This window comes from Rhinoraja longicauda, chromosome 14, assembly GCF_053455715.1.
Source record: "Rhinoraja longicauda isolate Sanriku21f chromosome 14, sRhiLon1.1, whole genome shotgun sequence".
NCBI classification, from domain to species: Eukaryota; Metazoa; Chordata; class Chondrichthyes; order Rajiformes; family Arhynchobatidae; genus Rhinoraja; species Rhinoraja longicauda.
In genome coordinates, this window is record NC_135966.1 from 16,940,883 (window position 1) to 16,968,711 (window position 27,829).

Consider the following 27,829-nt stretch of genomic DNA (forward strand, 5'->3'; position numbering starts at 1 on the left):
TTGATGGTAGAGTACTTGTGTGGACTAGTGAGATGTATTTAGTTTTTATTTTTAATTAAGCCTTTCAAGCTAAAGTTAAAAAAACTCCTCCCTTAATCTAAAAAATGCACCTTGTATTAAAACACAAAATACTGAAAGGGCAGTATTTGAAATGTTAACTTTTTCTCCACAAGTACTATCTAGCCTTCAGAGCATGTCCAGCATTTTCTGTTAATATATTGGATTCCAGCATCTATAACATTTTGTGTTGTGAGCAAAATTGAATTGTTCTGACACGCTTGGGCCTGTATTCATAACTTTTGATCCGTGCCAAAATACTCTATATTTGAGTAGATATGCATTAATAATGCTACCTTGGCAGCATCTTCTTGTTTCTAATCCTGCATGGAAAATGTTAATAGTTAAATTGTACTATATCTGTGTGTGCCATGAGCACTATTCATTTAAGCGTGATTTACTTTTACAGAAGCCGATCTGCTAAATTTGGCGACATTGTACAGGGACGAGCGTCTGAAGCAGAAGGCTGAATCTCTTAAGACAGAGAATTGTGAAAAATTGTCCAGACTTGTTGATCTTCAAAGGAAAGGATGACAAGAACTGTAGGTTCCCATAAAATCTGGATTAAAATTAGCAATGTTCTAAAACTGTTAAGATTTAATTCCAGAACTAAACATACTGGTTTCCTAACCTTGAATACATTTTGCAGAGTGTTATCAATCCGTTAAGGGTAGTTTTGAATTAAAGCCATGACAGTGCAACATAGTATATTGCTAAGTTACATTCATGTTTAATAGTTACCATTAAGACTTTTACATAGAGGTTATTTTATATTGTTGGAAATGAGCAGAATGGTATAAGAACAGTGACATGAAATATTAACTGTCTCTCCACAGATACTACCTAATTTTCTGAACAAAGCCAGTGTTTTTCTTTAACATACAGTGTTACAGCATCTGTAGTATTTTGAGTTTTTCGCAGAATTTAATGGCTGTGGTGAGGTGTATTCATTTCCTTGCATTAAATGTGGATAATTTAAATCCGTGTTTTCACATTTTGTGTCTGTAACTTCAATTCAGCCTTGCTGCAGAAGTTTCATATTTTTGACATAAATCACTTAAGCCATTGCTTCAGGATGCAAATTACTTGCCAACTATGTATTAACTGTGAGCAAGTTTAATAGCTACAAGGTAGAACTTCATTTTTCATTTTCATAGCTAACTTCTAGCTGTGATTAAATGCATCACCTTTTTTTGGACCCAAATATCTTGCTGTCTGTAAAGATAGCAGAGGCACCAACCCTATTCAGACTCTGAAAAGTCCTCAGATGAGCACTTGAAATATGATCCGAGTTTAAGGATTGATAGAAGGGAAGGAGGATTAACCGACTAGCTCTATTTGTAGGGTGGCATAGACGATGAGCCAAATGACCACCACCTATGACATAGATTTTTATGTCTTTGGTTCCTCAGCATTTGCTTTCTTGAAACCATTCTCAATTTCAATTTAAGTATTTTATTCATCATAAACAGGCTGAAATTGTAATGACTGAAGTATTATGTATTCTCTGCATCTATTTTTTTTGAAGACATGGTGTGGATGGACTGTGAGACTTCTCTAGTCAGAGCTGAAATGACAATTACTGAACCAATAGTTCTGGCAACTATTTTGCCTCCATATTTTCAGAAGCACTGTTGATGCTGTGCATTGGCTTTGTGTTGCTGAGTAAAATGCATAAAGCAGAATTTCTGAATAATTACGATTTTGATTAAATGTCAAACTTTACTCATTTTAAACATAACTATTGAAGCAAACTTTTTAAAAACGGGACGGGGGCATATTTGCATATGCCAATGAGGTAGAAAATTACTTTTTCACATTTTGTCTGCAAGTGTGACTCTAGGTCTGTAACCAGTGAAGGAATTATGCATATTGATATTTATTTCATGTACATATTTAGAAATATTTATTATTAAGACTGATCACACAATCGTTTATTACATTGCATGTGACTATATTTAAATTTTGCATAAATGAAAAAATAAAGCTTTTATTCTAATTACTGTGGTACTTGGAGAAGGACATCTAATACAATCTGTATATCATCGTAGAATTATGAAACTTTGAGTGTTCAAATAAAGTAATTTTTTAAAAGGTGATCATGGCTTTGAATTTTGTTGACTTAAAAAGTATTCCAAAGACATATAGTAACCCAGGTGCATATTAACAGGATTGTGTAAATATTACTTTTCAACTGAAACTAAATAGTGGATTGAGACAATTTTATAACTTCCATCCTCATTAGTTCTATCCTGTTTATCAATGGTGCTGATTACATTTCAGTATCACATCAGTCAACAAGAAGGGTATTGTTTAAAATTTCTTCAGCACCATCAGCAATTCCATGCTGTTCAGTGTTTACCCATCCTCCAATGATTTCATGCAATCAGTTTAAGGAGAATAAATCATTTTTTTAAACATTTAGCAAGTTCTCGAACTGGTCGGTAAGTGGATGAACAAAGCAACTAAGACCTGCCTGCTGCCTGGACTCCCACTTTCCAACAGCAATTCCTCACCACCCCTGCCCTAAGTGTTAATAGTATAAACAGCTGATGTGAACTGTTTGAGACCTCAACTGTTTGTATTATTCACAATTGTCAGTCAGAAAGTGGAAAATTCAGACCATCGTGAATTATTGTTGTTTCAGCACATTCTTTTTATTGACCACTTCATTGGAGTTAGTAGGAATCTTCATTAAATTTAGGGGACTCTTTAAAAAAAACAAAAAACGTGTGGCACATGAACTTGGAAATCTTTGTATTTATTTCTCCCAAACCAAGTCTCCCTCTGATTGCTAACCAATTAAAATCACTACTGAAAATCTTTTATTTTAACTGTTGCTTAATTTGCATTTAACTTCAGGGATAAACTGACCTTTGATTTCAACCAGCATCTGCAGGTCCTTCCTACACATCCCTTCCATTTATTCTATCTTGACTCGGCCGTGACATCTATTTTATGAAATGATCATCAGAAGAACATAGCCTTAACAATTTGCCCTTCAACCGTCAAAGATTTGCATGCAAGAACCTCATTATTCTGATCCTGAAACAATTTTTAAATTATAATTTTTGTTGCCTTTCCTTTACCTCATTCAGCTTGGAAACTGCTTGGAAATTGGCTCTTCGGCCCAACCTTTTTACACCGACCAAGATGTCCCATCTACACTAGTCCCACCTGCCTGCATTTGGCCCATATCCCTCTAAACCTATGCTATCCATGTATTGGCCTACATGTTCCTTTAACGTTGCAATAGTACTTGCCTCAACTACCTCCTCCGGCAGCTTGTTCCATACACCCACCACTTTTTGTGTAAAAAAAAAGTTACCCCTCGGGTTCCTATTACATTTTTCCTCCTCACCTTAAATTGATGTCCTCTTGTTCTCAATCCCCCTACTCTGGGCATGAGACTCCTTGCGTATACCCATTCTATTCCTCTCAAGATTTTGTCCACCTCTGTAAAATCACCTATCCTCCTGTGCTGCAAGGAATAGAGTCCTAGCCTGCTTATCCTCTCCTATTAACTCAGGCCCTCGGGTCCTGGCAACATCCTCGTAAATCTTCTCTGCACCCTTTCCAGCTTGACAACATCTTTCTCCTAGATCCCTCTGCTCTACAACATTTCCCAGAGCCCCTACATTCACTATAGATCCTGCCCATGTTAGGTTTCCCAAAATGCGACACCTAGCATTTCTTTGTGTTAAATTCCATGAACCATTCCTCAACCCACCTGGCCAACCGATCTAGATCATGCTGCAATTTTTTACAACCATCTTCACTCTCCAATACCACCCACTTTTGTGTCATCTGCAAGCTTGTTAATCATGCCATGTACGTTCTCATTTAAATTATTCATATAGATGACAAATAGCAATGGGCCCAGCACTGAACCCTGAGGCACACCACTAATCACAGGCCTCTAGTCTGAAAAGCAACCTTTCACCATCACCCTCTGTTTCCTTATTATGCCAATTTTCTTTCCATTCAGCTATCTCTCCTTGGATCCCATGTGCTCTAACCTTCCAGAGCAGCCTACCATGTGGAACCCTGTTGAATGCCATGCTGAAATCCATATCTACAACATCTACAGCTCTGCCCTCATCAACCTTATGGTCACATCTTCATAAATCTCAGTCCGATTTGTGAGACATGAACTCCCACTTACAAAACCATGCTGACTATCCATAATCAGCCCTTGCCCATCGAAATGCATGGATATCTTATCCATCAGAATACTCTAACTTTCCAATCACAGAAGTTAGGCTCACTGGCCTGTAGTTCTCAGCCTTTTCCCTGCAGCCCTTCGTGAATAGAGACACAACATTTGCCACCTTCCAGTCTGCTGGCACCCCACGTGTATTTAATGACGACTCATAAATCTCAGTAGAAAAGGGGCACTTCAGGACAAAGTAAAATCTAAACTTAACTTTGTACAATACAGCAGGAGGGAGAAAAAAAAAATTTGGGCCACAAAAACTCAATATCAGTCCTGCTGATGTATGTACATGAGTCGAGTATGTTATGGATTTAAAAATCGAACTAAAGATTTTTTTCTTTAGTTAGCTGAAAAACCTCAAGCTGTACAATTATATATTTGTACCAATGAACTGAATAGTTTAAGGAGAGACAAATTGAAGGCCATGTTCTTCAGATGATCATGTGGGATCTTCAGCTCTATAAATAGAGGGACAGCATTGCTAAGCAAAGAAGTTATGCTAAACCTTAATAAATCATTAATCAGAGCACAACTGGAGTATTGTGTCCAATTTCAGGCACTGCACAGAAAGGTTATCCAGCCCTTTGAGGAGATATGAAGGCACTTTACTGGAATAACGCTAAGAATAATGGAGTTATGGGAGAGATTAGAGTGACTGAGACTTTTTCTTTGGTTGCATGAAAAGATGAAACTTAACAAAGGAGTTCAAAATAATATAGAACACTGTAGAATGCATTAAAATGTGTTCATTAGAAAGTGTGCTGGTAATTGGAAGAATTGAAAGAGAAGTGGGATGGGTTCATTTTTAGATTTATAGTAAATCGGATTGCACACTCTTGCTGACAAGAGACAACTTTCATGGGGAAATTGTGATATTTTTAAGTATCCGTGTTTGAAATTGTTTCTGAGCTTCACTCCTGAAAGATTAGCATTCTTTTAGGTTGTGACCTTGTTGGAGAATGAGGAAACAGAATTGGGCCATGTAAAATGCCTACCTTACTGTGCGTTTAGTTTTTGCAATGAATATTTGTATTATTCATATTTTTCACAATTGGTTTCTAAAATAATTATATCATCTGAAATTTGTGTTCTAAAGCCCTGTTGTTGGACATCAGGATACTAACTAGATGAGTGGAGATAATAAACAATTCTTGCAGCCAGAAGTTATCCTTGGCCAGCAGTGCTTATTTATTTTTCTAATTTTGGCTGAAGAAAGTTTTCGAAGACCAAAAGTAAAGAAATATCACTTTTATTTGCCCATCTAAATGTTTAAAAAAAAAAATATTCCTTAAAGTCTGAGCTACAGTATGGAAAAAGGCAACCAATCCCCATGCACAGAAAGTTCTAATTTGTCTAAATTAATACTGGATTAATACTGAGATGGACTATTACAAATTTACCGAAGAAATAAATATTGACAAGGACTCAAGGAATGACACTTTTGAATAATTTCATGAGGTTTTATATGTGCTGAGAACACGGATGGGATGCTGACTTCATGCCTCATTCAGACGATGGCATATCTGGCACTGGCAGACTGAGATAATATCGCAGTGAAGTATTCCCATTACATGTTCAAGTCTCAATAGTGGGACAAGTTCTCAATGTTCTAACTTGGAAGCAAGATTGTACCAATTTCAAGGCCAAAATCTGAATTTAAGCAACACCAATATCATATCAAAAACATAAATTATGTTTTTCTACTGATTTAGACCTCGCCTTAGCTCGAGCCAGACCTAAGACCCAGACTTGGCCAAAGACGGATAGATCCATGGTGACTGGATCCCAAAGTTCAAGGGAGAATTGATACCATAATTGTCCATGCCAAGATGGGAAGAGAATTGAAATATGACATCTGATGTTAAAATTGGCAGCTTTAATATACAATGATAACAGAAAAATGATATAAACCATGTTTAGTTTAGTTTATTGTCACGTGTTCCAAGGTACAGTGAAAAGCTTTACTGTTGTGCGCTCTCCAGTCAGTGGAAAGACTATACATGATAACAATCAAGTTGTCCACAGTGTGCAGATACAGGATAAAGGGAATAAGGTTTAGTGCAAGATCGGGATCTTATCTGCAGTGCCCTCAAGGTCGGCTGCGAGTTGCACTTTGAACTTTGAACTTTGGGATCCCTTGAACTTTGGGATCCAGTCACCATGGACAGTTCACTGGCCAAAATGAGGATCCGGAACAAGGCCGGAGTCGTTGCACGGCCTGGGTGTCGATTGAATCAGGCGCTGGTCTGAGAGACTGAGCGCGCATACCAGACATGGGCTGCAGTGGTGCAGAGCAGTGGAGGAGGAGGACACTGGCCAGGCTGATCCTGAAACGCTGTCAGGACAACAGGCCTTTATGGCCAGCTGCACTTAAAGCAACTTTGTCTGTGAAAATCGCTCCAAATCCTGGCGACTCGTATATATTACTTCAGCATTTCTATACACTTTGCCTTCTCTCCATAACATTTCACATGCTTACTAATCAAGAATCTCAATCTCCACTTTAAAAATACCCCATGACTTGACCTCCAAAGCCGTCTGTGGCAATGAATTCCACAGATTCACTACACTGAGTAAAGAAATTCCTCCTCACTTTTCTAAAGGTGCATCCTATTATTTTGAGGCCATGCCCTCTGGTCCTAGATTCTCCCACTAGTGGAAACATCCTCTCCGCATCCACTCTATTCCAGGCCTTTCACTATTCGGTAAGTTTCAATGAGGTCTCCCCTCATCCTTCTAAACTTTGGTGCAACCAATTGCAAAGCACCTAATACTTCCTTATGAGACTTACAAAAAAACTATAAGTGGAATAAATTGTTGAAAATCAGTGTGTTTGATATTACAGTTAATGTTTGTTAATGGGGAAAAAAGCTGGACTGACCACATCCAGCCGAATGGTAATGTTTGCATTGCTCACTTTAAGTTTGCATCAGCTGCTCCAACTGCTGCCCTCTGGTAGACGGTTCAGGTCCATTACATCACGGACTAATAGACTCAAGAACAGTTTCTACCCCAGTGTCATACGTGAGCTGAACACTGCCAGACACTCACATAAAACTGAAGGGAAGGAACGGAACTGATCGGAACACTGTCAGTTACTTGTCAGAAAACATAAGCCTCAATTTAATACAAGTTTACATTCTACTGCACTTATATTGTTAACATTTGCTAAACTTATTACATGTTACAACCGACCGCACCTTATATTTAATTACATTATTTCTTTTATTTATTTATTTATTTATTTATTTATTTTAATTTTTTTATTTTATATTTTTTTAAACGGCACTTGCAATATGTTAGCTCTCATTGCTGTGCAATAACTTGCTGTCTTGATTGCACTGTACACTGCCTCGACCGTATTGTAATTGTTTTGTCTATATTGTATTAGAGGTCAGTTTGTTTAATTCAGTAGATTAGGTTTAGCTTGTTATGGATAAAGGTTTATCCGTTGTACTGTCTGCTGTGTGTGATTGCATCATCTGGACTGCTTTAATTTCGCTGTACTTTGTGTAGTGACAATAAAGGTTTTTTACAAAATTTTACAAAGCAGGATTTGCTCAAGGTTATTATTTTAGCTGAGGGTAAATTTAGCTTGTGACATGATGAAACCAGCAGAAAGTGCATCTTCTGTTGCCTGTGCGTGGGTTTGACACTTGCTACTAACTATATCTTTTAGCATCCCACAGGAAAAGAAAACTCCGTTGAGAGTAAAATCAAAAGAAAAATGTGCCAACTTGATGTGAATTATCGGTGCTGTAAATGGCTTTTTATCTTAATATGAATTTGAAATTTGTCACAAGAATACAGTGGAAGCTTTGACAATATTTGACAATTTATATAAATAGATGTCAACTATTTAAATATGCACCAGAATAACTGATCAATCATGAGCAACAGTGTTTTGATTCCAGACACAGATTTTCAAGCCTCCATGAAATACGAGTTAAGTACTGAATGCATGTGCAGTTGTCTTGGCTGGAATTCAGGCATTGGTATGATTCCTCTCCTAAAATTATAACATGGAGCGTCTGCCCTGCTGGGCTTGTGACGGCTTCAGTCTGAAAGTAAATGGCTGCTGACACATCGACTCCTCTGATTAGACCAAGGAGCTTCTTGTGGAAAAGTGAAAATGTTTCTTGTTTTCATCAGTCGAGATTGCACATGCCCAGCTTCCTCATTCACTTTTGAAGATGACTGTTGTTAAGCAGCAGGTAATAACTTACTTCTTTATCCACTTCATTAGAGATTTCAAAAGTAATTTCATTTTTTAATCATGGTGGAACAATGAAATCCAATGAATGTTTCCTATTTCACTCTTGATTAACAAAGGAAAAGATAATGGCATTAGTAACACATGTGGAATACAATATTTAAAATAAGGTATCAGAACACAAATCACTAACTAACTAAAATGCTCACTGGTATTCAAATTTTAGATTTGAATGTTAATATTGAGCTTCGTACTGTCACAATGATCTTATATATCGTACATCATGTTAATTTCTCCATTGCAAGATCACTTATGTTTGTGTACATTAGCCAAAGAGAAGCATACTGTTGATGACAATGTTCACTTATTATAGATAGATTTTGTATTTCTGAACAGTTGGTAAGACAAAATATGGAAAATAATATTAAATTAATCCCGACATTGAAAAATTATCTTTAGAATGGTTCTTCTGCGTTCTACGATTATTCAAATTTTAAAATAATTGGATCACAAAAAGGAGAATTCCAAGCTCATCAGATGTAATTTATGTGATACATAATACAAACCAGACAAGGTTTTAATACACTATTGTTCATTGCTCTCTAATTTGAGAGTCTGCAAAGGGCTTTTTGCATTAGGCCCCATTGCTTATGGTGAAACACAGGCTGCACGGTGGCGCAGTGGTAGAGTTGCTGCCTTACAACGCTTGCAGTGCCGGAGACCCGGGTTCAATCCCGACTACGGGTGCTGTCTGTACGTCTGTACAAAGTTTGTACGTTCTCCCCGTGACCTGCGTGGGTTTTCTCCGAGAACTTGGGTTTCCTCCCACACTCCAAAGACGTACAGGTTTTGTAAGTTAATTGGCTTGGGTTTGTATGCTTGGTATAATTGTAAATTGGCCCTAGTGCGTGTAGGATAGTGTTAATGTGCGGGGATCGCTGGGGATTGCTGGTCGGTGCGGACTCCCTGGGCCGACGGGCCTGTTTCTGCGCTGTATCTCTAAACTAAACTAAACTATAGCACTGAGATCTGTACAAATCCACATGTCGAGATATCTGCAAATCAATAGCGATATTGATATCCTGTGCTATCTGTGGATAACTAAGATGTGGATAAATGCATCCAACAAAGCCAATCTGCTTTGGGATCTCTGTGGAAGTTCCTACACTGGAATGGGAGAATGTGTTTTTTTTGCATTCCCATTTTTAATCAAACAGTTTATATTTCATCATCAGCAACTTTGATATTATTTTCCTTTTATTGACGTTCGATTGTCTATTGGCCTTAGAACAAAAGAATACTCTGGGTAAACCATTTCAATTCAAGTATAATTCTCTCGACCTGAATCTCTATTATTATTAATTTTAAAAATATTATCCGAACCTACCCTGCACTCATTGTAACTGAGGAGAATAGATGGTGGTAAACCATCGATGTCTGTGTAAAGTGTAGGTCAGCCAAATGAGAACTTGCCCTAGATGCCAATAACCCATCAGTACACCATTCTTAAAAATATCACCCTAATCAAATTGTACCTTTGCAATCTCATGCCCAACAATCTTATAATTGTCCCCTTCTTTTTGAATCTCTTGTGCTTGCAAATTTTCTTTGAAAGTTGGGAATGTGAGCAACTTTGGGCACCATATCTGAGGAAGGATGTGCTGGCTCTGGAGAGGGTCCTGAGGAGGTTTACAAGAATGATCCCAGGAATGAATAGGTTGACATATGATGAGTGTTTGACGGCACTGGGCCTATATTCGCTGGAGTTTAAAAGAATGAGGGGGGACCTCATTGAAACGTACAGAATAGTGAAAGGTTTGGACAGAGTGGATGTGGAGAGGATGTTTCCATTAGTGGGAGAGTCCAGGACTAGAGGTCAGAATTAAAGGGCATTCGTTTAGGAAGGAGATGAGGAGAAATCTCTTTAGTCAGAGCGTGGTGAATCTGTGGAATTCTTTGCCACAGCAGGCTGTGGAGTCAAAGTCAGTGGATATATTTAAGGCAGAGACAGATGAATTCTGGATTAGTACGGGTGTCAGAGGTTATGGGGAGAAGGCAGAAGAATGGGGTTAGGATGGTTAGGAAGGAGAGATAGATCAGACATGCTTGAATGGTGCTTGATGGGCCAAATGGCCTATTTCTACTATCACTTATGATCTTATGATCCTATGAATACCTTCAACTGAGTAGGCTTCAAGTGTCTCTCTTTTTTTAAGATGTTTTTCTTTCATTCATTCACAAAATAGGCATGTCACTGGCATGCTATTTCTTGGGCATTGTACAGTAGGATTACGCAGCTTGCTTAGCCATTTCAGAGGACAGTTGAGAGGCAGCCATATTGTTAGTCTTCTCTGAACCTGAACTTCAATATATGCCACAGAGCACAAATTTTATTTCTAACCTAGAGCTGAACATATATTCACATTTTTAAAGGACTTCACACATGAGTGGCATGAAAGAAATCCTTAGTTGACAGTAGCATATTTTGATATTCATATATAAATGGATGTGGGCATTGTTGGCAGGGCCTACATTTATTCCTGATCACTAAATGCAGTTGAGAAGATGGTGGCACGCCATCTTCTAGAGTTACCACAGTACATCTGATGGATAGAATGCCATTGGGTTAGTTACGCCAGGTTAAGTGTGATCTGCTGGGAACTGCTGCTGATCTTCCCATTCACGTGCTCTCCTTGTTTCTCCAGTTAGCAGTTATCATAGGTTTGGGGATGCCATCAAATCACTGTGGATTGTTGTAAATAATATAAACAGCAGCAACGCAGTGATGGATGGAATTGATATTTAGTGTTATGGATGGGTTGTCAATCAGAAAGGTTGCTTTGAACAAGATGAACATGTGAGCTGCTTAATCACTTAGACAAATGGGAGGCACTTCATCACACACTGACGTGTGACTTAAAGATGATGGAAAGGCTTTGGGTCAATTGGAGGACCATCACATGTCACAGGATATCCACACTCTGAACCATTCTTGGAGTAATTATGTGGCTGTTCCAGTTTCTGGTTGTTATGAACTATTTTGGATGTTGACAGTGGGATGGCATTAATACCATTGAATGTCAAGATCAATTCTCTCCCATTGCAGCTGGTCATGGTCTGACATTTAGGTGGTGCAAATGTTAATTAAAACTTTCCCATCTATGCCGCAACACTGCTTAAGTATAACTGCATGCAAGCCAAGGCTATTTAGTTTTTGAACAATATTGAACAATGGCAAACATCGCTACTGATCTTTTGATGGAGTGAAGGTAATTAAAAACGCAGCAGAGGATGTTCAGCCTTGGAGTCTGCACAAAGAAACTCTTAAAACTATATCTGGAGCCGAGATGATTGATTTCTGACAGGCTCATCCATCTTTCATTCTGCACGACACGATTATAGCTGGCAGAGACATTTTCCTTTTGTTTATTAGTGACTTATTTTTTATCAGGGGCTCTTGATGCCATTGTTTGTAAAATGCTGTCTTGATGGAATTTACCTGCTTTGTTAATTAAATGACCCTGGCAAAACTTGCAATGATCAAAATATTCATGATGAATTGCTATTTCATAGCTCTGTCATCATCAACTTATTTGGTGATGATTAGAATAGAGTAATAAGAGTAATTACCCTGGAGTAACTCAGCGGGTCAGATAGTATCTCTGGAGAAAAGGAAAAGGCGACGTTTCGGGTCGAGTCCCTTCAATCTGCAGAAGGGTCTCGACATGAAATGTTATCTATTCCTTTTCTCCAGAGATGCTGTCTGACCCGCTGAGTTACTCCAACATTTTGTGTCTATCTTTGGTTTAAACCAGTATCTGCTGTCCCTTCCTACACAATAGTAATTACCCTGATTGAACTGGTCATTTCTGCAGATAGGATATACCTGGGCAACCTTTCATACTGTCAGGTGGATGTCCAGGTTGTAACTCAAGGTCAGTTTATTGTCACATGTACCAATTGAGGTATAGTGAAATTTGAATTACCATGCAGCCATAATTTAAAAAAGCAACAAGACACGCAACTACATAAAAATTAACATAAACATCCACCACAGCAGATTCCCCACGTTCCTCCCTGTGATGGAAGGCAATAAAGTCCAATTGTCTTCGTCTTTTAACTGTATTAAGACCTAAGAATAGGAGTAGTTCATTCAGATCCTTGTGTTTGCTTGATCTTTTATTAAGATTGTGGCTGCTTTTTTACTGAACTAATACTGAAGTAATACTTTCTTGCATTAACTGTATACCCCTTGATTTCCTTAATAAAAATATTGTCAATAGTCTATTGACCTCAGTCTTGAATCTCGTTGAATTTCCCAATCTCGTTGTACCCCTGTACAATGACAATAAAGATATATTGTATTGTATTATATTGAATATACTCTTATGCTGTGAATTCCAAAGATTCACAACCCTCTGAATGAAGAAACTTCTTCTCAGCCTCTGTTGTTATCTCCACCTCCCTTCCCCACCTGACACCACCCTTCCTCACTTAGATTTACGCACCATGCCTGCCTGGCGGTCTGTCGGTCCATTTGTCTGTCTGTCTGTCTGTCTGTCTGTCCGTCCGTCTGTCTGTCTGTCTGATCGTCCGTCTGTCCATCCCTTTAGCCCACTGAGTCTACACTGATCACCTGTTCAGGCCAATTCTATGTTATCCCACTTTTGCATCCACTCCCTATCTTCTTGGAGCCAATTAACCTACAACCCCGCACGTCTTTGTGACGTGGGAGGAAAGCAGAGTATCCAGAGGAAACCCACGTGGTGACAGGAAGAACGTGCAAACTCCACACACAGACCGCTTCCGAGTTCAGGGTTAAACCCGGGTCTCTAGCGCTGTGAGGCTGCGGCTCTATCAGCTGTGGGCAGCACAGTGGTGACAGGAAGAACGTGCGAACAGTGACTCAGATATGACATACACCAGTCAGGGGAAACACAAACCTTGTTAAGATCTGAAATAATGTTGAATATTTCAATGAGATCATTGCCTGGAATTGTTTGAATTTAAGCAGAGCTAATTTTAAGACATGTTTTCAATAAGACAGCTGGACTTACAGGTCCCATTGTCCTTGCTGTGTCCAATGCCCTCAGCCATTTCTCGGTGTAATGAGGAGTGCATGGAATTAGCTGAGGACCAGCTTCTACAGTGCCCTCAGAGGATGCTGAAATGCATCTCAACATCATTGGTGAACATGTTCTTGCAGGTTCTCTTCCTGTTGAGTTGTTCACCATCATTCATGAATAGGGTAGCAGATTGGAAGCACTGTGATCCAATCCACTCATTTTGGGATCACTTGGAAAACAGGATAATTTGGTGTTTGACAAATATTCACCGTTGTGTATGTGATCCTAATGTATGTTGTACAGTTCTGCTTGATTGGTGGTTGCTTGAACGATTGCATGACGGGGAAACGATAATAAAGATCTGCTAATTGTGTTGGATGATGTGCAAGCTAGCTAATGTGTACAGACCATTTGGACAAAATGACTTGTTTTTGCGTGGGAAGGAATTGCAGATGCTGATTTACACCAAAGATAGACGCAAAATGCTGGAGTAATTAAGCGGGACAGACGGCATCTCTGGATGGAAGGAATGGGTGACGTATCGGGTCAAGACCCGTTTTCAGTGATGTTCATTCTTATGTGATACTAGATGACCCATGGACCCGTTGGGTCCAAACCTCTCCTGCATTAGTCTAACACCCTCCGCTCCCCTGCTCCAAAAGCGCATAGGAAGATCCCAGGGTATATCCGAGGCTGTGGCAGCCAGGGAATTTCCCCCGTGGCCAGGGGCAGGTGAGAGGGAAGAGGAACGGGGAGAGGGAGCCACTCACCCTGGCCCCAGGCTGCCATCGTGATGGCTAGCAGCAGGAGAGCGGCCGCAAGGCGCTTCTCCCATGTTCGTCCTGCCGGCGGCCATCTTCTTTGACCTCTCTGCTGCCGTGCTGCGCCATGGGAGGAAGGTCAGGTGCAGGGCACACCGGGACGGGCGCCAGTCCTCCCGGCGCTGCTGCACCGGTGCGCTGCCGCCAGGCCCGGCAACCCTCCCCAGTTGTGATGCCGTATTAGATCAAAATGGCGATCTCAAAATGGCGATCCCATATATGACCCGTTAGGTCCCCATTGTGACGTCAAAATGACCCGTTGTGATGCTGAACACGGAAATATTAGATCAAAATGACTTGTCCCATTCACAGTATAAAGTTTATTAAAGTTTATAAAGTTAATTACTTTTAAAATATAATGAAACTTGAAACTGCACACCGCAGGCGAATGGTGAGTAAGGTGGCCCTAAAATTGTTGCGCTATCGTGTACTGTTTTGGCTGTATTTCGGGAACGTACATAGATACATACATACAAGATGAGAGTTTTAGAAATACATAGATAGCACTACGTACATTGGAACTATCCAGGACTGGAGGAATGCTCTAAAACGTTACAAGCTCTTGAATAATTTAAAGGTCACCTCAGACAGCCTTGCCTAGAAGAGCATTAAGAGTAAGACAGAGTAAGACATTAAGAGACATTGCCTAGAAGAGCATTAAGAGTAAGACATTAAGAGTAAGCAGAAAAGCTGAGAAGCGTAGGAAGGAAATGGAGATGCAGATGAGCTGAGAAGCCTGATTTGCTGAGTTCATCCAGCAGTTTGTTTTTTTCTGCTCCAGAAAAGCTGAAAGTTTGATTAGTATTTAGTGTAAACCTTGTAGAGGAGATACTTTTGAATTTTTGGAGGTAAATACCTTGTGATCGTAGGCCGCTAGATGTGACTGCAATTTTGCAGGTATTGTTTGTGTTATCATAGTGAATCTGAAGAAGGGTCTCGACCCGAAACGTCACCCATTCCTTCTCTCCCGAGATGCTGCCCGACCTGCTGAGTTACTCCAGCACTTTGTGAATAAATACTTTCAATTTGTACCAGCATCTGCAGTTATTTTCTTATACTATCATAGTGAATCTGCTTGTGGTGCATTATAGTTATTGTTCCAGGGTTTATTTTATTTAGTACCACTTCAGGTCTCTGTTGTTAATCTGCTATGAGTTTTTAAACAGGTTTTTGGATAAGAATTGATTGCTGAAGCAAATTACATTATCTTTTTGCCATTTGTAATTTGGTACTTTTCATGTGATATAAGTCCCATATCCAAACCATAGATATCCAGAGTTCCTTACAATTTGTTTTTAAATATGTGTCATTGTATAAAATACATACATCTTATGTTATTTGCGGGTTTGCTGTATTTCATTCTTATATTAATTATTTGTACTCTATTTTCAGAATTTGTATGTGGGAGGAATTATTGAAGAACTCGGGCAACATCCAGGATCACAGTTGACACATCATCTATTTTTTGTACTGGCATTATTGTCTATTAAAATACGTTTAGAGGCATAATAATTGAAAAACTTCTTTGCACAGACTACAAGGTTAAAATGAATTATTTCGATCAAAAAATTCTCTTTGAAAAAACCCCCAAAGCAAACAACAAAAGAAATGAACCTGAAGTTGGTGCCAAATTTGTATCTGAAATATGGTTCAAAAATCTCTCGAATAACTCGAATGCAGACTCAAATTTTATTTCAGACAACACATTTGGGAGTATAGAGACCGGTAATCAAGTTTTGGCAGAGGATTATGGCCAACTTCAAGTAAACACTAGTCCCTCTGCGATTCTTGCAGATTCTGATTCTATAAACAATGATCAGCTTTTCGAACCAGGCACCACCAAGTCCACAGTAAAGACATTATTTGAATCACCATCGTTTCTCAAGGGTGATGATAGTCTTTGTGATTCATCTGGTTCTTACCATACTGCTGCGGGCTCCGATATTGGAGAAAATCTTAGTGATTGTAGTGGGCCATACGAGGACTTTGAAAAACTTTCTTCTGACCAAGACGAAAGTCAAGATTTTTCACAGCGTTTTGGTGCTTCACAGAAAGAACAAAGTGATGACTGGTTAAACACTTCTGAAATTGAGACCAGTTTAAATGATTGCTCACCACCACCTCAGTTTAGCTCCAGGGAAGAACAAGAACAAATATTTGTGAGTAAACATAAGATGGAATTGCTTGAACTAAATGCTGGGGGGGAATTAAATGGTGATATAAAGCCCTTTCAGTTACATAGCAGAAATGTGCCCGATGTTAACTCTCATTGCAAAATGGATGTGGGATTAGCTGTAAAAACTGCTGATGAAAAGAATTCCTTTGGGTATGAAATCACATCTAGCCCTCAGGAAGAAAAGAATGCTTGCAGTAGCGATGTGGTAAGTAATGATTCTTTATTAACTACGCATAGCAATTCAAGTGCTGAAGGAGAAGTCAACAAATCGTCTGAATGTGATCTAACAGAGCTGGGCACTAATCTAAAGAACTGTAAAGGAAATGGAGACCAACAGGTTCATTCGTCAATCACAGCTCAAAATAGCAAAACTGCAGAGAGAGGTAATGGAGTGCAGCTGTCGAGAAAACGGGAGGCTGAAGTGAGTATGCATGCTTCTCCAGGCTGTTATCTACATCCTAGTTTAAATGAACCTGAAGAAATGCCTCAAATAGATGAGTTTGAAGACAGTGCAAAAAATAATTCACATGCTAATAGTAAAAGGAGATGTGCTGAGAGTATGAGTGAATCATCTAGTGTTGCAAGTGAGCTGGATGAGACAGATTACGAGGTTCGAAAATTAACTGCTCTGGCTTTTCGAAGTTTGTCCTGTCCAAATGATAATTATCTCCACATTTATAATTCTGGGGGTTTCGTTGATTTCTCACCGGCTTTGTCAGAGGAATGCCACAATACAAAGAGTGCGTCTGTTTGCTTTGAGCCAGAATTTGTGGGCACAGCTGATGAAACAGAGGAATGGGGTCTGGATTCCAGTTATGCACCCTCTGCTTTATATAATGGAGCTGAAGAAAGTAACATGTTTCTTGATGATCCATATGACAGAATGCAGTTTGAATGTGTCGATGTAGCTGTAGAATCTCAAGAGAAAGGCAAAGATGTCAGAGCAAGCAGAACTGTCCCAAAACGTCAAATTGAACTCAGGAGACCACAGAGAAGTGAATTAAAAGTCTTTACATCAAGTAGTGCCATCAATTCCTATGCTTATGTTGGTCTTGGAGATGAAACTGGGAATGAAGAAGAGTGTTTGGAAATCATTGAAAGGACGCCTGAGATAGAAAACGCAATAAGCACAAATACCAAAAATAAAAATAGAATTCATAAGCAACCTCAAAGAACAACATCTATAGATGGGCCTACACCACGAAACAAATTTGCATCCAGCCTTTTATCAAATGTGATATCAAAAAAAATGCTGTATGAGCAACATCTCAAGACAGAGCAGGAATTCAACAGGTTTGCCCGCTTCCCAATCACACGTAATGTGAGAAAGAAAGATCTCGCTCTTTCTCCAATTGTCTCTCAACAACAAATACACCATGAAAGTTCTGCTTCAAAATCAGAATGCAATAGCTCTCAAAATGTTGTTCAGAACAATTTGAGAAAGAATGGCTGTGGATTAACTGGTGATAATACAGAGGAAAATGAAGGTTTGGATCAAAAGTGCGGTTACAGTTCTTTAAGGTGTGCAGATGGTCGAACTATCAGTGGACAAAACAAAATCACCCCTGATTCCTGCAGAACCAATGTACTTGAGAATGACAGAGAGACACATATGGACAGCCAGTATGAAGCGAGTGCTGAAAGAACTCTGGGAATGGATAGGCCAAAATCATGCTCAATGTTTAATAATCCTAGCATCAATGTATCTGGGGAAGAGAAGAACCTAACATCTTCATGCACTTCAGTAGGTAAATATAAAAATGGGAGTTCACAAAATACTGAAGAAAATCCAGAATCAGACAGTAGCATACAATGGGAATTACCATCGTATGAAGATAAAACAAGTGACATTCAGTTAAGTAAATCTTCACACAAAATCAACGCTTCAAGGAATATTCTTGCACTAAAATCGTCAAAGATGCTACACAACCCTCCAAAACCAAAAGTTCAAAGAATCATCTCATGCTGCATGCCGAAGACACATTCTCTCACACCACAATCCAACACTTCTGATCTTGACCTCAACAATCAAACACTCCCTGTTTCACCTAAATTCAACTCTGGCATGGAGAAAACTAAAGTTTCACATTGTAATATTAAAGACAACATATCCATCAAAAATAAAACTAAGTGTCCTACTTATGTTAGGGATGTGAAAAAACTTGCTCAAAATAATAACTGTGGATTAACACTCTGTGCGACCAAAGGTAAATGTGATGCACCAGAAGATGTTTGTAATCCATCCGTTATAAAGCAACTACTTCCAGAACCTCTGAGCAAGGTCTCAATAGTTGGCAGCGTTTCGTCACCGAAATGTATTCAATGTCAGTCAATAGGTAGGAAAGTAGCCAAAGAAGATAACAGCTATGTCACAGTTGACAGTAAAGATTTGATAAGCACAGAAAGTTCAGATACATCAAGGTTATTTTCTTCTGACTTCAAATTGCCTATTCCATGTGAAAAGCAAGAAAACAAGGGAACTTCTGCTAAAGGAGTATGTAACCAAGACTACCCCACAAAGGACGATGAGAATAATGTAGCTGAACCTTTGAATGCTTTCCCAAATATAGTAACATCTGAAAGGAAAATGCATGTCAAAACAAATTCAAATAATAAAGAGTCCAAATCATCACCTATGAAAGTCCAGTTTGAAGAAGAAACTCTGAAAGCCAGTTCAGCCAAATTTATGTTAAATAATAGAATTACTGATTTGGTAACAGGAGAAAGTAACCAACAAAATCAATTAATTGAAGGACTGGAAAATCCCTGTGCACACGCATCAAGGTCCAGTTCAACAATTGATGATACTAACCACGCATTGACCGAAAAACAAACTGATCGAGAAATTGAAAATGAGCTAGAAGGCAAAGAAACGTTAACAAATTCTAATTCAAACAAAGAAGATGTACAAATGGAGCTATACAAGGATGAACTTCGAGAGATTCCAGAACGAATACAAAATCATGAAGATGAAAAGGCTACTTGTACCAAAATAGAAATACAGAATCACCCACTGGGGGTTCTTGGTTACAATAATGAGCAGCTTGATCTGTCAATTGGAAAAAGCAGCCCTCAAGGTGATAATCAAGATAAGTTGAAGAGCAGTAATGGACTCTTCTGTAATTTTGCTAGAAGCAACAAAAGCATTGGAATGTCACTCTGGAAAGATGATCCTAATAACAATAGATTGGAAAATCAAAATGAAAGTCTAAAGATATTATCTTCCAATGACAAAGAAACACAAACACCTTCAAGAAAAAGTAAATACAAGAAAGAACTTAAATTTAAACTGGAAAATCAAAACAAAACCTTGGAAAATTCAACATTAGACAATAATGGCTCTGAACAATTATGTGAAACATCTAAACTGGAAAGAGGAATTCAAGTCAATTTAAAAGAGCAGAGCGAACTCATTGAAAATTCTGCTCCTAAGAAAGATGCAAACAAATTGTTACATGATCATGTTGAAGATCAGATAGCTCTTGAGGGAGACAATCTGAGTAAACTGGCTTCAGAAAGCAATGATGATAAGAGTGTAAGTGATGTGCAAAGTGGGTTGCCAAATGGAGCAAAAGTTTTATTTAAATCAAGTTCAAATCCCAAGGAAATAAGATTATCACCTGTCAAACATGATCTTGATGAAGGGACCAATGATGGAATAGAAAGTCAGAAGATGCTCAATCGCAAAGCAGACATCAAATTACAAGCTATTAAAACTAAGAACAATGATCTTGTAACTGAATTTATTGTACCCCAAAACATTGATAAAGTTGAAATGCTACCAAGAACAGAAAGTGCCAGATTGACAGTCGTAAGTGAATTACAACCAAACAAAGATAACAATACAATTTTGATGGTTTCAGAGGAAGAACAACAAAATCCTTCTAAAGAGTGCTCTGAGTCTGGCAATATCAAAACTGCAGATGAACCACTTTCATCTTTGAAGGTCCAGATCCCAAATGAAATCAGTGTACCAGATATAACCACTTCAAACAATGTTATTCCTGTGGAGTCATCCAATTGTTCTAAGACTATAAAAATTTCAGCAAATACATCATTTCCAGAAACTGAAGGTCAGGATGTTCATAATAAATTAGAAATTTCAGCTGCCATTCAGAATGCAGAAGTTAATAAGTCACTGGCTTCACGGACTCCTTCATGCTTCACAGCTTTGAATGTGAGGTCAATCAAATCTAATCATCCTGTTGTTAAATCATCCAACAGTGCAACTCATGATCAAGAACAGCAACCATCCTTTGAATTGAAAATGCTAGCAATGAACAAAGCTGTCATGCAAGATCCATCTCTTACATCAGCCCCAATAAATTATCTTTCCTTTCTTAATGAAGAACGCAAGGCACGTGCATCTCCTCACAAGCAATTGCCTGCTCCTCCTCATTCTTTAATTCACAAAGCAAGTACTAGTCCTCGCCAGCAAAACTGGGAAACTTTAGATCCTGATAAACAGGCGTTGCCTCACCAGTGCCTTGGGGAGATGTTTTCGTTTGATACTTCCCTGCAGCATCCATTCTATGCCTCTTCTCAGGTACCAAATCAAGCAGAGTCTCACTTACTTCATTTTACGCCAACCAGCCAAACTCCAGACCATGTGGACAAATGTTACCGAGTGCCTCAATCACCTCACTTGATGGACAGTCCCCGGCTGCCTTGCTTCCAATATCCAGAAGCTCACAAGAAAGTGCTTATTGATCCTGAGACAGGAAAGCATTACTTCGTTGAGGCACCGATGCAATCTCCACGCAAAATGCTGTTGGATCCTGAAACTGGTTGTTATGTCGAGGTGATAATACCTCAGCAAACATACAGTGGATTTTATCAAACATCATTCTCCCCACATGTTTTATATCCAAACGCCTTGAGGCCTTCATTTATACCAACAATGCAATATTCTGATTTAATCTCAACACCTCTTGTGACATATCCCAGTCCACGTCCTGGGTCCTCTGAAGTACAAAACCCATCGTGTCCAAACAGCACAACTGTGAGTGTGACAGAAATGCCGGATCATAAAAAGGACATGCCAAAAAATTATTTTGCTGAAACTAATTACATGGAAGGTACATATTCCACTCCAACGAGTGTGCCTGTAAATCCTAACCCAATTCAAGCCTCTGCACAAGTAATATCCATCAATTCAAAATCGTGTGCAGAAGTCAAAGATAACTCTCGTGTTTGAGGAAAGAACAAAGTTGCCCATGATGAACCTCTGGATTTTACTGAGGGAGCATTCTCCACCAAAATTAATAGAACAATGTTAAAAGGACATGTAGCTTTGTGGTGCTGAATGTATGTATTATTTGCAGGTGTTGACTGAATTGTGCATTTTTTTTTAAATCAATATGCTTAACTATAACTTTTGAAATATTTGTTATCAACGTTCCCTACACCAAAATGCTAAAAGTGAAAATGTAAATTAAATAAAAATGTTATGTTAAACCCTTTAATTATATTTTGGGAGATCTGACTATTGAATCAATCATTTTGTTCTGGAAAGCAATTGCAATTAAAGAGTATAAATCTTAAAGAATGTTAATGCCTGGCATACACATTGTTGGGGAAACACTGGACTCCATTTTAATTATACCTAGGCAGACATATGAGGAAAGTGACAGTTGTGTACTTTGTACCACATTTCCCATGTATAGGTGTTGGACACCAAGTTAACAGTGAGGTTTATGTCTCCGCTAAATTACCTACCTTGGGCAAATGTGGGACTCATCAATTATATTTTGGGATTTAGTTTAATTTAGTGTAGAGATACTGTGCGGAAACAGGCCCTTCTGCCCACCGAATCCTCGCCAACCAACGATCCCCATACATTAACACCACTTTACACACACTAGGGACAATTTACAATTTTACCAAGTCAATTAGCCTTCAGACCTGCACGTCTTTGGAGTGTGGGAAGAAACCCGGAGAAAACCCTGCAGGCCATGGGGAGAATGTATAAACTCTGTACAGATGGCACCCGTAGTCAGGATCGAACCCGGGACTCTGGCGTTGTGAGGCAGTAACACTACCGCTGTGCCACTGTGCCACCCTAAATTATATGGACTCTGATTGAATTGTAACTATCTGTGATGCAAGGGATGTCAGCATCGGCCGCAGGAAAGGCTAAATACATATTTAAAGTTTTTGGGTGGGTTAGAAGAAGCAGCAGTAAAATATTTCTACATCGGTGAACAAAGGTTTAATGCAAAGGGAAAACTTATGCTTATTCTATACCTGATAACTTTGCTCCCCTGTAACTGGGATGCATGCAATCCTGTGGGATCTCCATATGTTTCTTGGTGGCTTCGCTCTTTGTGGTTACGTTAAGGCACTTGATACACTTTTACATTTTACACTGCAGTTATTTTTTTACATCAGAGCCAAGGCAAGGGGTATTATTTTACTAAGAGGAACATAGCACACGGATCTGATTCTCATGACACTTTCCGATAGGTATCATGAGGCAAAAAACAGTAGTAGGAATGTTGTCAAAGTTTTGTCACTTACAGTGTTCAGTTAACCAATGCCCTGTTGAAAGAGGTTAAGAAAATGCAGGGTTTGGATTAATTCTCTGGCCTTATGTTTGGCCTTACAGGACAATAATGGGGCTTCTGATAGTTTTTTCTTCATATTTCTCAATATTGACATTTAATTTTATTTCAGCTGGGTGGATTTTTGTTTTCTTCACACCAGAAATAATCTCTTCGATAATTACTTACAAAATTTAAATCATTCCACTGAAATAATTTTTAAAGACGTTTGGTCAGATACATGGATAGGAAAGGTTTAGAGGGATATGGTTAAACGCGAGCAGGTAAGACTAGTGTAGATGAGAGATGAGGTATTTTGGTCTGCATGGATATATTGCTGACCCCATCCATATAATATATAAACCTGTTTGTCCACATGTTTTTAGTGGGGTTTGAGTGAATTTGAAATTTGTTTGTGCTCCTTAAGCCATTTTTCATTTGCAGCTCCATGTTCAAAACATTCAATTTTCCTGAAGGCTAAAACTAGACGGCATTGATTTAAGAGACAATGCTTGTTGTAGAGGTTGGTACAATTACAATGTTTAAAAGGACAGGTGCATGGATAGAAAAGGATCGGAGTGATATGGGCTGAACATAGGTAGATTGACTAGCTTACACATATATCTTAGTCGGCATGTATGAGTTGGCCCAAAGGGTCTGTTTCCGTTTACTATGACTCTAAGGGATAGAAACTGGATTCAGCTTTCTTTCATTGAATGGGTATGCAACATGAAAATGATGGCTGTTAGAGACCCAGCATATTTCCATGTAGTGCAATACTTTGCGACTGACCTGGTACAAAGTTAAATCCTTCACCAGGTGACCTGATGATGATTAAAAAAAGCAGGTATTCACCTTTTTATACAGGCAAATAAAGGACCAAATATTTTCATTCTTGTTTTAAGTCTCCTCGCCTAAATTGGATCCTCGCTATTGATGTGTTTAGTCCAAACAGCACTTGTTAGTGATTTATTTTCCCTTTAAAAACTTTCTGCTGAAGTCAGGAGAAGAGGAGTATTCCCACAGCACAGTCTTCCCAGCGGCAGCTGTCACCCAGTGATCAATACTCTCTTCCACTTACATCTGTGAAGGCTGCTGCTAACTAGGCAGGAAATCTAAAATTGGACACAACGCTCAGATGCCTTTATTTCAGGAGGTATGGCAGGTGTGAGAAACTAATCCAAGTGTGGCCAAAGCTCAGTTTTGGGTGAGATTGCCACAGACCCCTCAATCATTTCTCGTTAGATTTTAGTGCCGAAAGCCTCTTACATTTGTTATGCTTAACTTATTGTGTGTGATAGAAGTGAAAAGGCATCAGGAAAGATTTAACAAAATCCTGTGGCATGGGAATAACAAATCCACCGCTCATCAGCTTGAAGGGCTGCTAATCCAGCAATGTTGAGGTGCCTTTGTACCGTCGCTTGAGTTATACCATCACCTGCACAGTAAATTGTTCTTACTTTTAATAAAGAACACCATGTCACATTCTGTGGGATCTAGGTGAGTCAGTCTATGTGATGTTTCTGAACTATTCACTTGTACAGTGTAGAAATCCAACATTTTGGCAACATACTTCAGTTCTTTAAATGTTTGATGCTTACAAGTGTTGGCTGAGTATAGAGGTGCAATACAGTTCCTGCGCTCACAGTATTTTCCAGTCAGTGCCTGCTCTCGTCTGTGAGAATGAAGGAAACATACTTGTGGTAGCTTTGTGAGGTATTTGACAGCTGGTGCCACGGTTGAAGAGTGCAAATGTTACAAAGAAGGCCCGAGGTGTGCAGTTACAAGTGTTTTAGTAGTTCTGAGAAGTGGAAGTGGGTGGAGTAAAAGTGGGAACAGTGCAGTGAAAATCAACAAAAGAGAGTGCAAGAAAGTGGGGCAGGAGCTGGGTGGGAATTGTTGCAGATTTGAAGGTTTGTGCACAGATCAATTAAAGAGTTCTATTAGTCGAGAACCGAGATATAGATCCATAAATCAGTTGACTCCTGCCTTGATAACCCCGGTGAGATTAGTGCATTTATTTTGGTGTTGCTGCTGGGTCAATGATCCTGATCGTTTGCATGAGGAGATTCTGTCATCACCGTATAAGGTGTCCCTTCTCTGCAAATGTCAGTGTTACTTGGAAAGACTTTTCATGCCCCGGGGTACAAAGCCCTTCCTCTTTCTTCCAACCACCAATAAACCTTCAGTGGTAAGAACCAAGATAATCAAACAACAGATTTGCTAGTCATGTTGCTTTGGTTCAAGATCTTCCTATTGCAGACTCCTTTTGAATAGATGCAACTAGGCCATTGTCCAACCCGAGCTGTATGAATTGCACAACTGGTACATTGGTCATGAATACTGGCTCCCAGCAGGAATTCCCATTGTCAATCTGACTTCGTAAAGTAATGTATGTAAATTGCACCCACCTTTTTTCTTTTTCAGTCTTTTTTTCAGTCTGACAGCTTCGAATTATCCTCACATTAATTCTTGTTGGCCCTGTAAATAAATTAGTCATTGACCAGAGCCAGTACCGCTTTTATCTTATTGCGAATGTTGTAAGTAGATATGTTTAAAGCTCATGTACTGACAAAATCTTTGAAATTCAATGACAGGTGCCGCTTGGGCATATTGCAAATAAAGGTATGAATAATTAGTGTATGCCAGTGATAGCTACATCATCATTGGTTGACACAAAATGCTGGAGTAACTTAGCGGGTCAGGCAGCATCTCAGGAGAGAAGGAATGGGCGACGTTTCGGGTCGAGACCCTTCTTCAGCTGATGTCAGGGGAGGGGGCGGGACAAAGATAGGATGTAGTAGGAGACAGGAAGACTCGTGGGAGAACTGGGAAGGGGGAGGGGAAAGAGAGGGACAGAGGAACTATCTGAAGTCAATGTTCATACCACTGGGAATCATTGGTGCCGAGAATATAAAATATATAAATAACGAAGATTACTGCAGCTCAATTTTCAGTGATGTGCATGCTAACAGAAATGAAACTGAAAATGGTTTTATTACAATTAAGAGTTTATATTTTTAATATATTTAATTGGGATCATCAGCATCATTTCATTAATGATGAATGGTTCTTAACAGCTACATTTTTACATCTATTTGTGGCAATGTAGGCCTTGGCAAATGATTAAATGTGAAACATTGAGTTTTGTTTCAGGCGCAGTGACTCTGTGTTCTTGCCGTCACTGTTAGCAGTAACATTAAGTAATCAGGATTGCATTGTTCTGGACAACAGCGCATTGGCAAGGATATGGCAGTCAGTGTCCATTGTTGTAGTTCACTGATTCCTGGCTTTTCTGAAGGGAAACGATCAAGGTTATAGGATAATCGTGTGCTGTGCTTTTGAGGAGATATTGTATTCCTCCCGATATAGCCATTCCATTGTCTCATTGTTGTTTTTTAATCACATAACTTGTTACTAATGTGGATTCTTGCTTAGAAATTCACTTGCATAAAGCAAATAATGTTCATTTTAGTTTAGTTTAGAGATACAGCGTGGAAAGAGGCCCATCGGCCCACTGAGCCCACGCCGACCAGCGATCCCCTCACACCAGCACTGCCCTACACACACTAGGGACTATTTTCCATTTAGACCAAGCCAATTAACCTATAAACCTGTGCGTCTTTGGAGTGTGGGGGAAAACCAAAGATCATGGAGAAAACCCTTGCAGGTCACAGGGAGAATGTAGGAACTTGGTCAGGATCAAATCCAGGTCCCTGGTGCTGTAAGGCAGCAGCTCTACTGCTGTGCCACAATGCCGCCCCATTTCTGGATCATTTTAGGTACACCCTTGGAATTTGACTGGGAAACTCCAGGCATAAATCTCTCTGACACACAAATGTGACACCCATATCAGGGCACCCTTGGAGAATTAGTAATATTATCCCAAGAACAATCATCATTGGACAACTGAGAAAATTGGGACAATTTGGTCACCCCAATGCTTAGATGTCCACTAGGTATAGTCAATGCTTCCCTTTGGTCATTCTTTCCTTTGGCCTCCCCAAACCACCAACTCCTCAGCAACACCGTACACCTCTTATCCCACCACCTACCAATGTTGCTACCAACCCCATGAAAACCAATCATCTTCACTCTCTTTAACCCTTCAGCCTTCCAGGTTTTCAGCTCTGAATTTCTTCGCACCCACTGCCAATTCAAGCTATCAGCTATCAGGTTCCACCACTTACCTACACACTATTACCGTGACCATTTACCTAGCCAGCGCACATGTCTTTTGAATGTGAGAAGAAACTGGAGGCTCCAGGGTAAACCCGTGTAACGAGAACATGCAAACTCCAAACTCACAGCACTGGAGATCAGGATCGAACCCGAGTTGCTCGTGCTCTGAGGCAGTTGCTTTAGTAGCTGTGCGACAGGACTCTCCGAGGGAGATGAACTACTGAGTGTGGATTAGGACATCTTAGTTTGCTATGAAAAGCAATGGTTGGAAATGCAGTCATAATTTTCCAATCCATTCTCAATGGAAGGATTTTTGCATCCTAGCTCAAAGAGGTTTTTAAGGTCATTCTCGCAATTACAGGCCTGTCAGTATAATTTTTGTGATGTGGAAGATGCCAGAAATGATCGATGAATAGGTGACGTTTTGGGTCGAGATCCTTCTTGAGATCCAAAAGGTCACCTATTCCTTTTCTCCAGAGATGCTGTTTGACCTGTTGAGCTACTCCAGCTTTTTGTGTCCATCTTTGGTTAAAACCAGCATCCTTCCTACATATAG

The 27,829-nt window shown here is 39.4% G+C and overlaps 1 protein-coding gene and 1 long non-coding RNA gene across 3 annotated transcripts in view; one reads left to right on the forward strand and one right to left on the reverse strand.

The window, feature by feature from the left end:
* The window catches only part of LOC144600100 (dnaJ homolog subfamily C member 18-like), a 28,403-nt gene extending 26,300 nt beyond the window's left edge, over positions 1 to 2,103 (forward strand). Inside the window, exon 8 of the mRNA XM_078411517.1 lies at positions 467 to 2,103. Coding sequence (XP_078267643.1) covers positions 467 to 591 — 125 coding nt within the window. The 3' untranslated portion in view covers positions 592 to 2,103. The remainder of the gene's footprint in view (positions 1 to 466) is intronic.
* Positions 1 to 27,829, reverse strand: part of LOC144600102 (uncharacterized) — a 183,915-nt gene that overhangs the window by 130,584 nt on the left and 25,502 nt on the right. Inside the window, exons 2-3 of one of the 2 annotated variants that reach the window (XR_013548081.1) lie at positions 25,503 to 25,572; positions 7,567 to 8,591 (exon numbers count right to left, since the gene is read on the reverse strand). This is a non-coding gene — a long non-coding RNA (uncharacterized LOC144600102). Of the gene's footprint in view, positions 1 to 7,566; positions 8,592 to 25,502; positions 25,573 to 27,829 lie in introns of those variants that run through there. The other variant, XR_013548082.1, reaches the window with a different exon arrangement.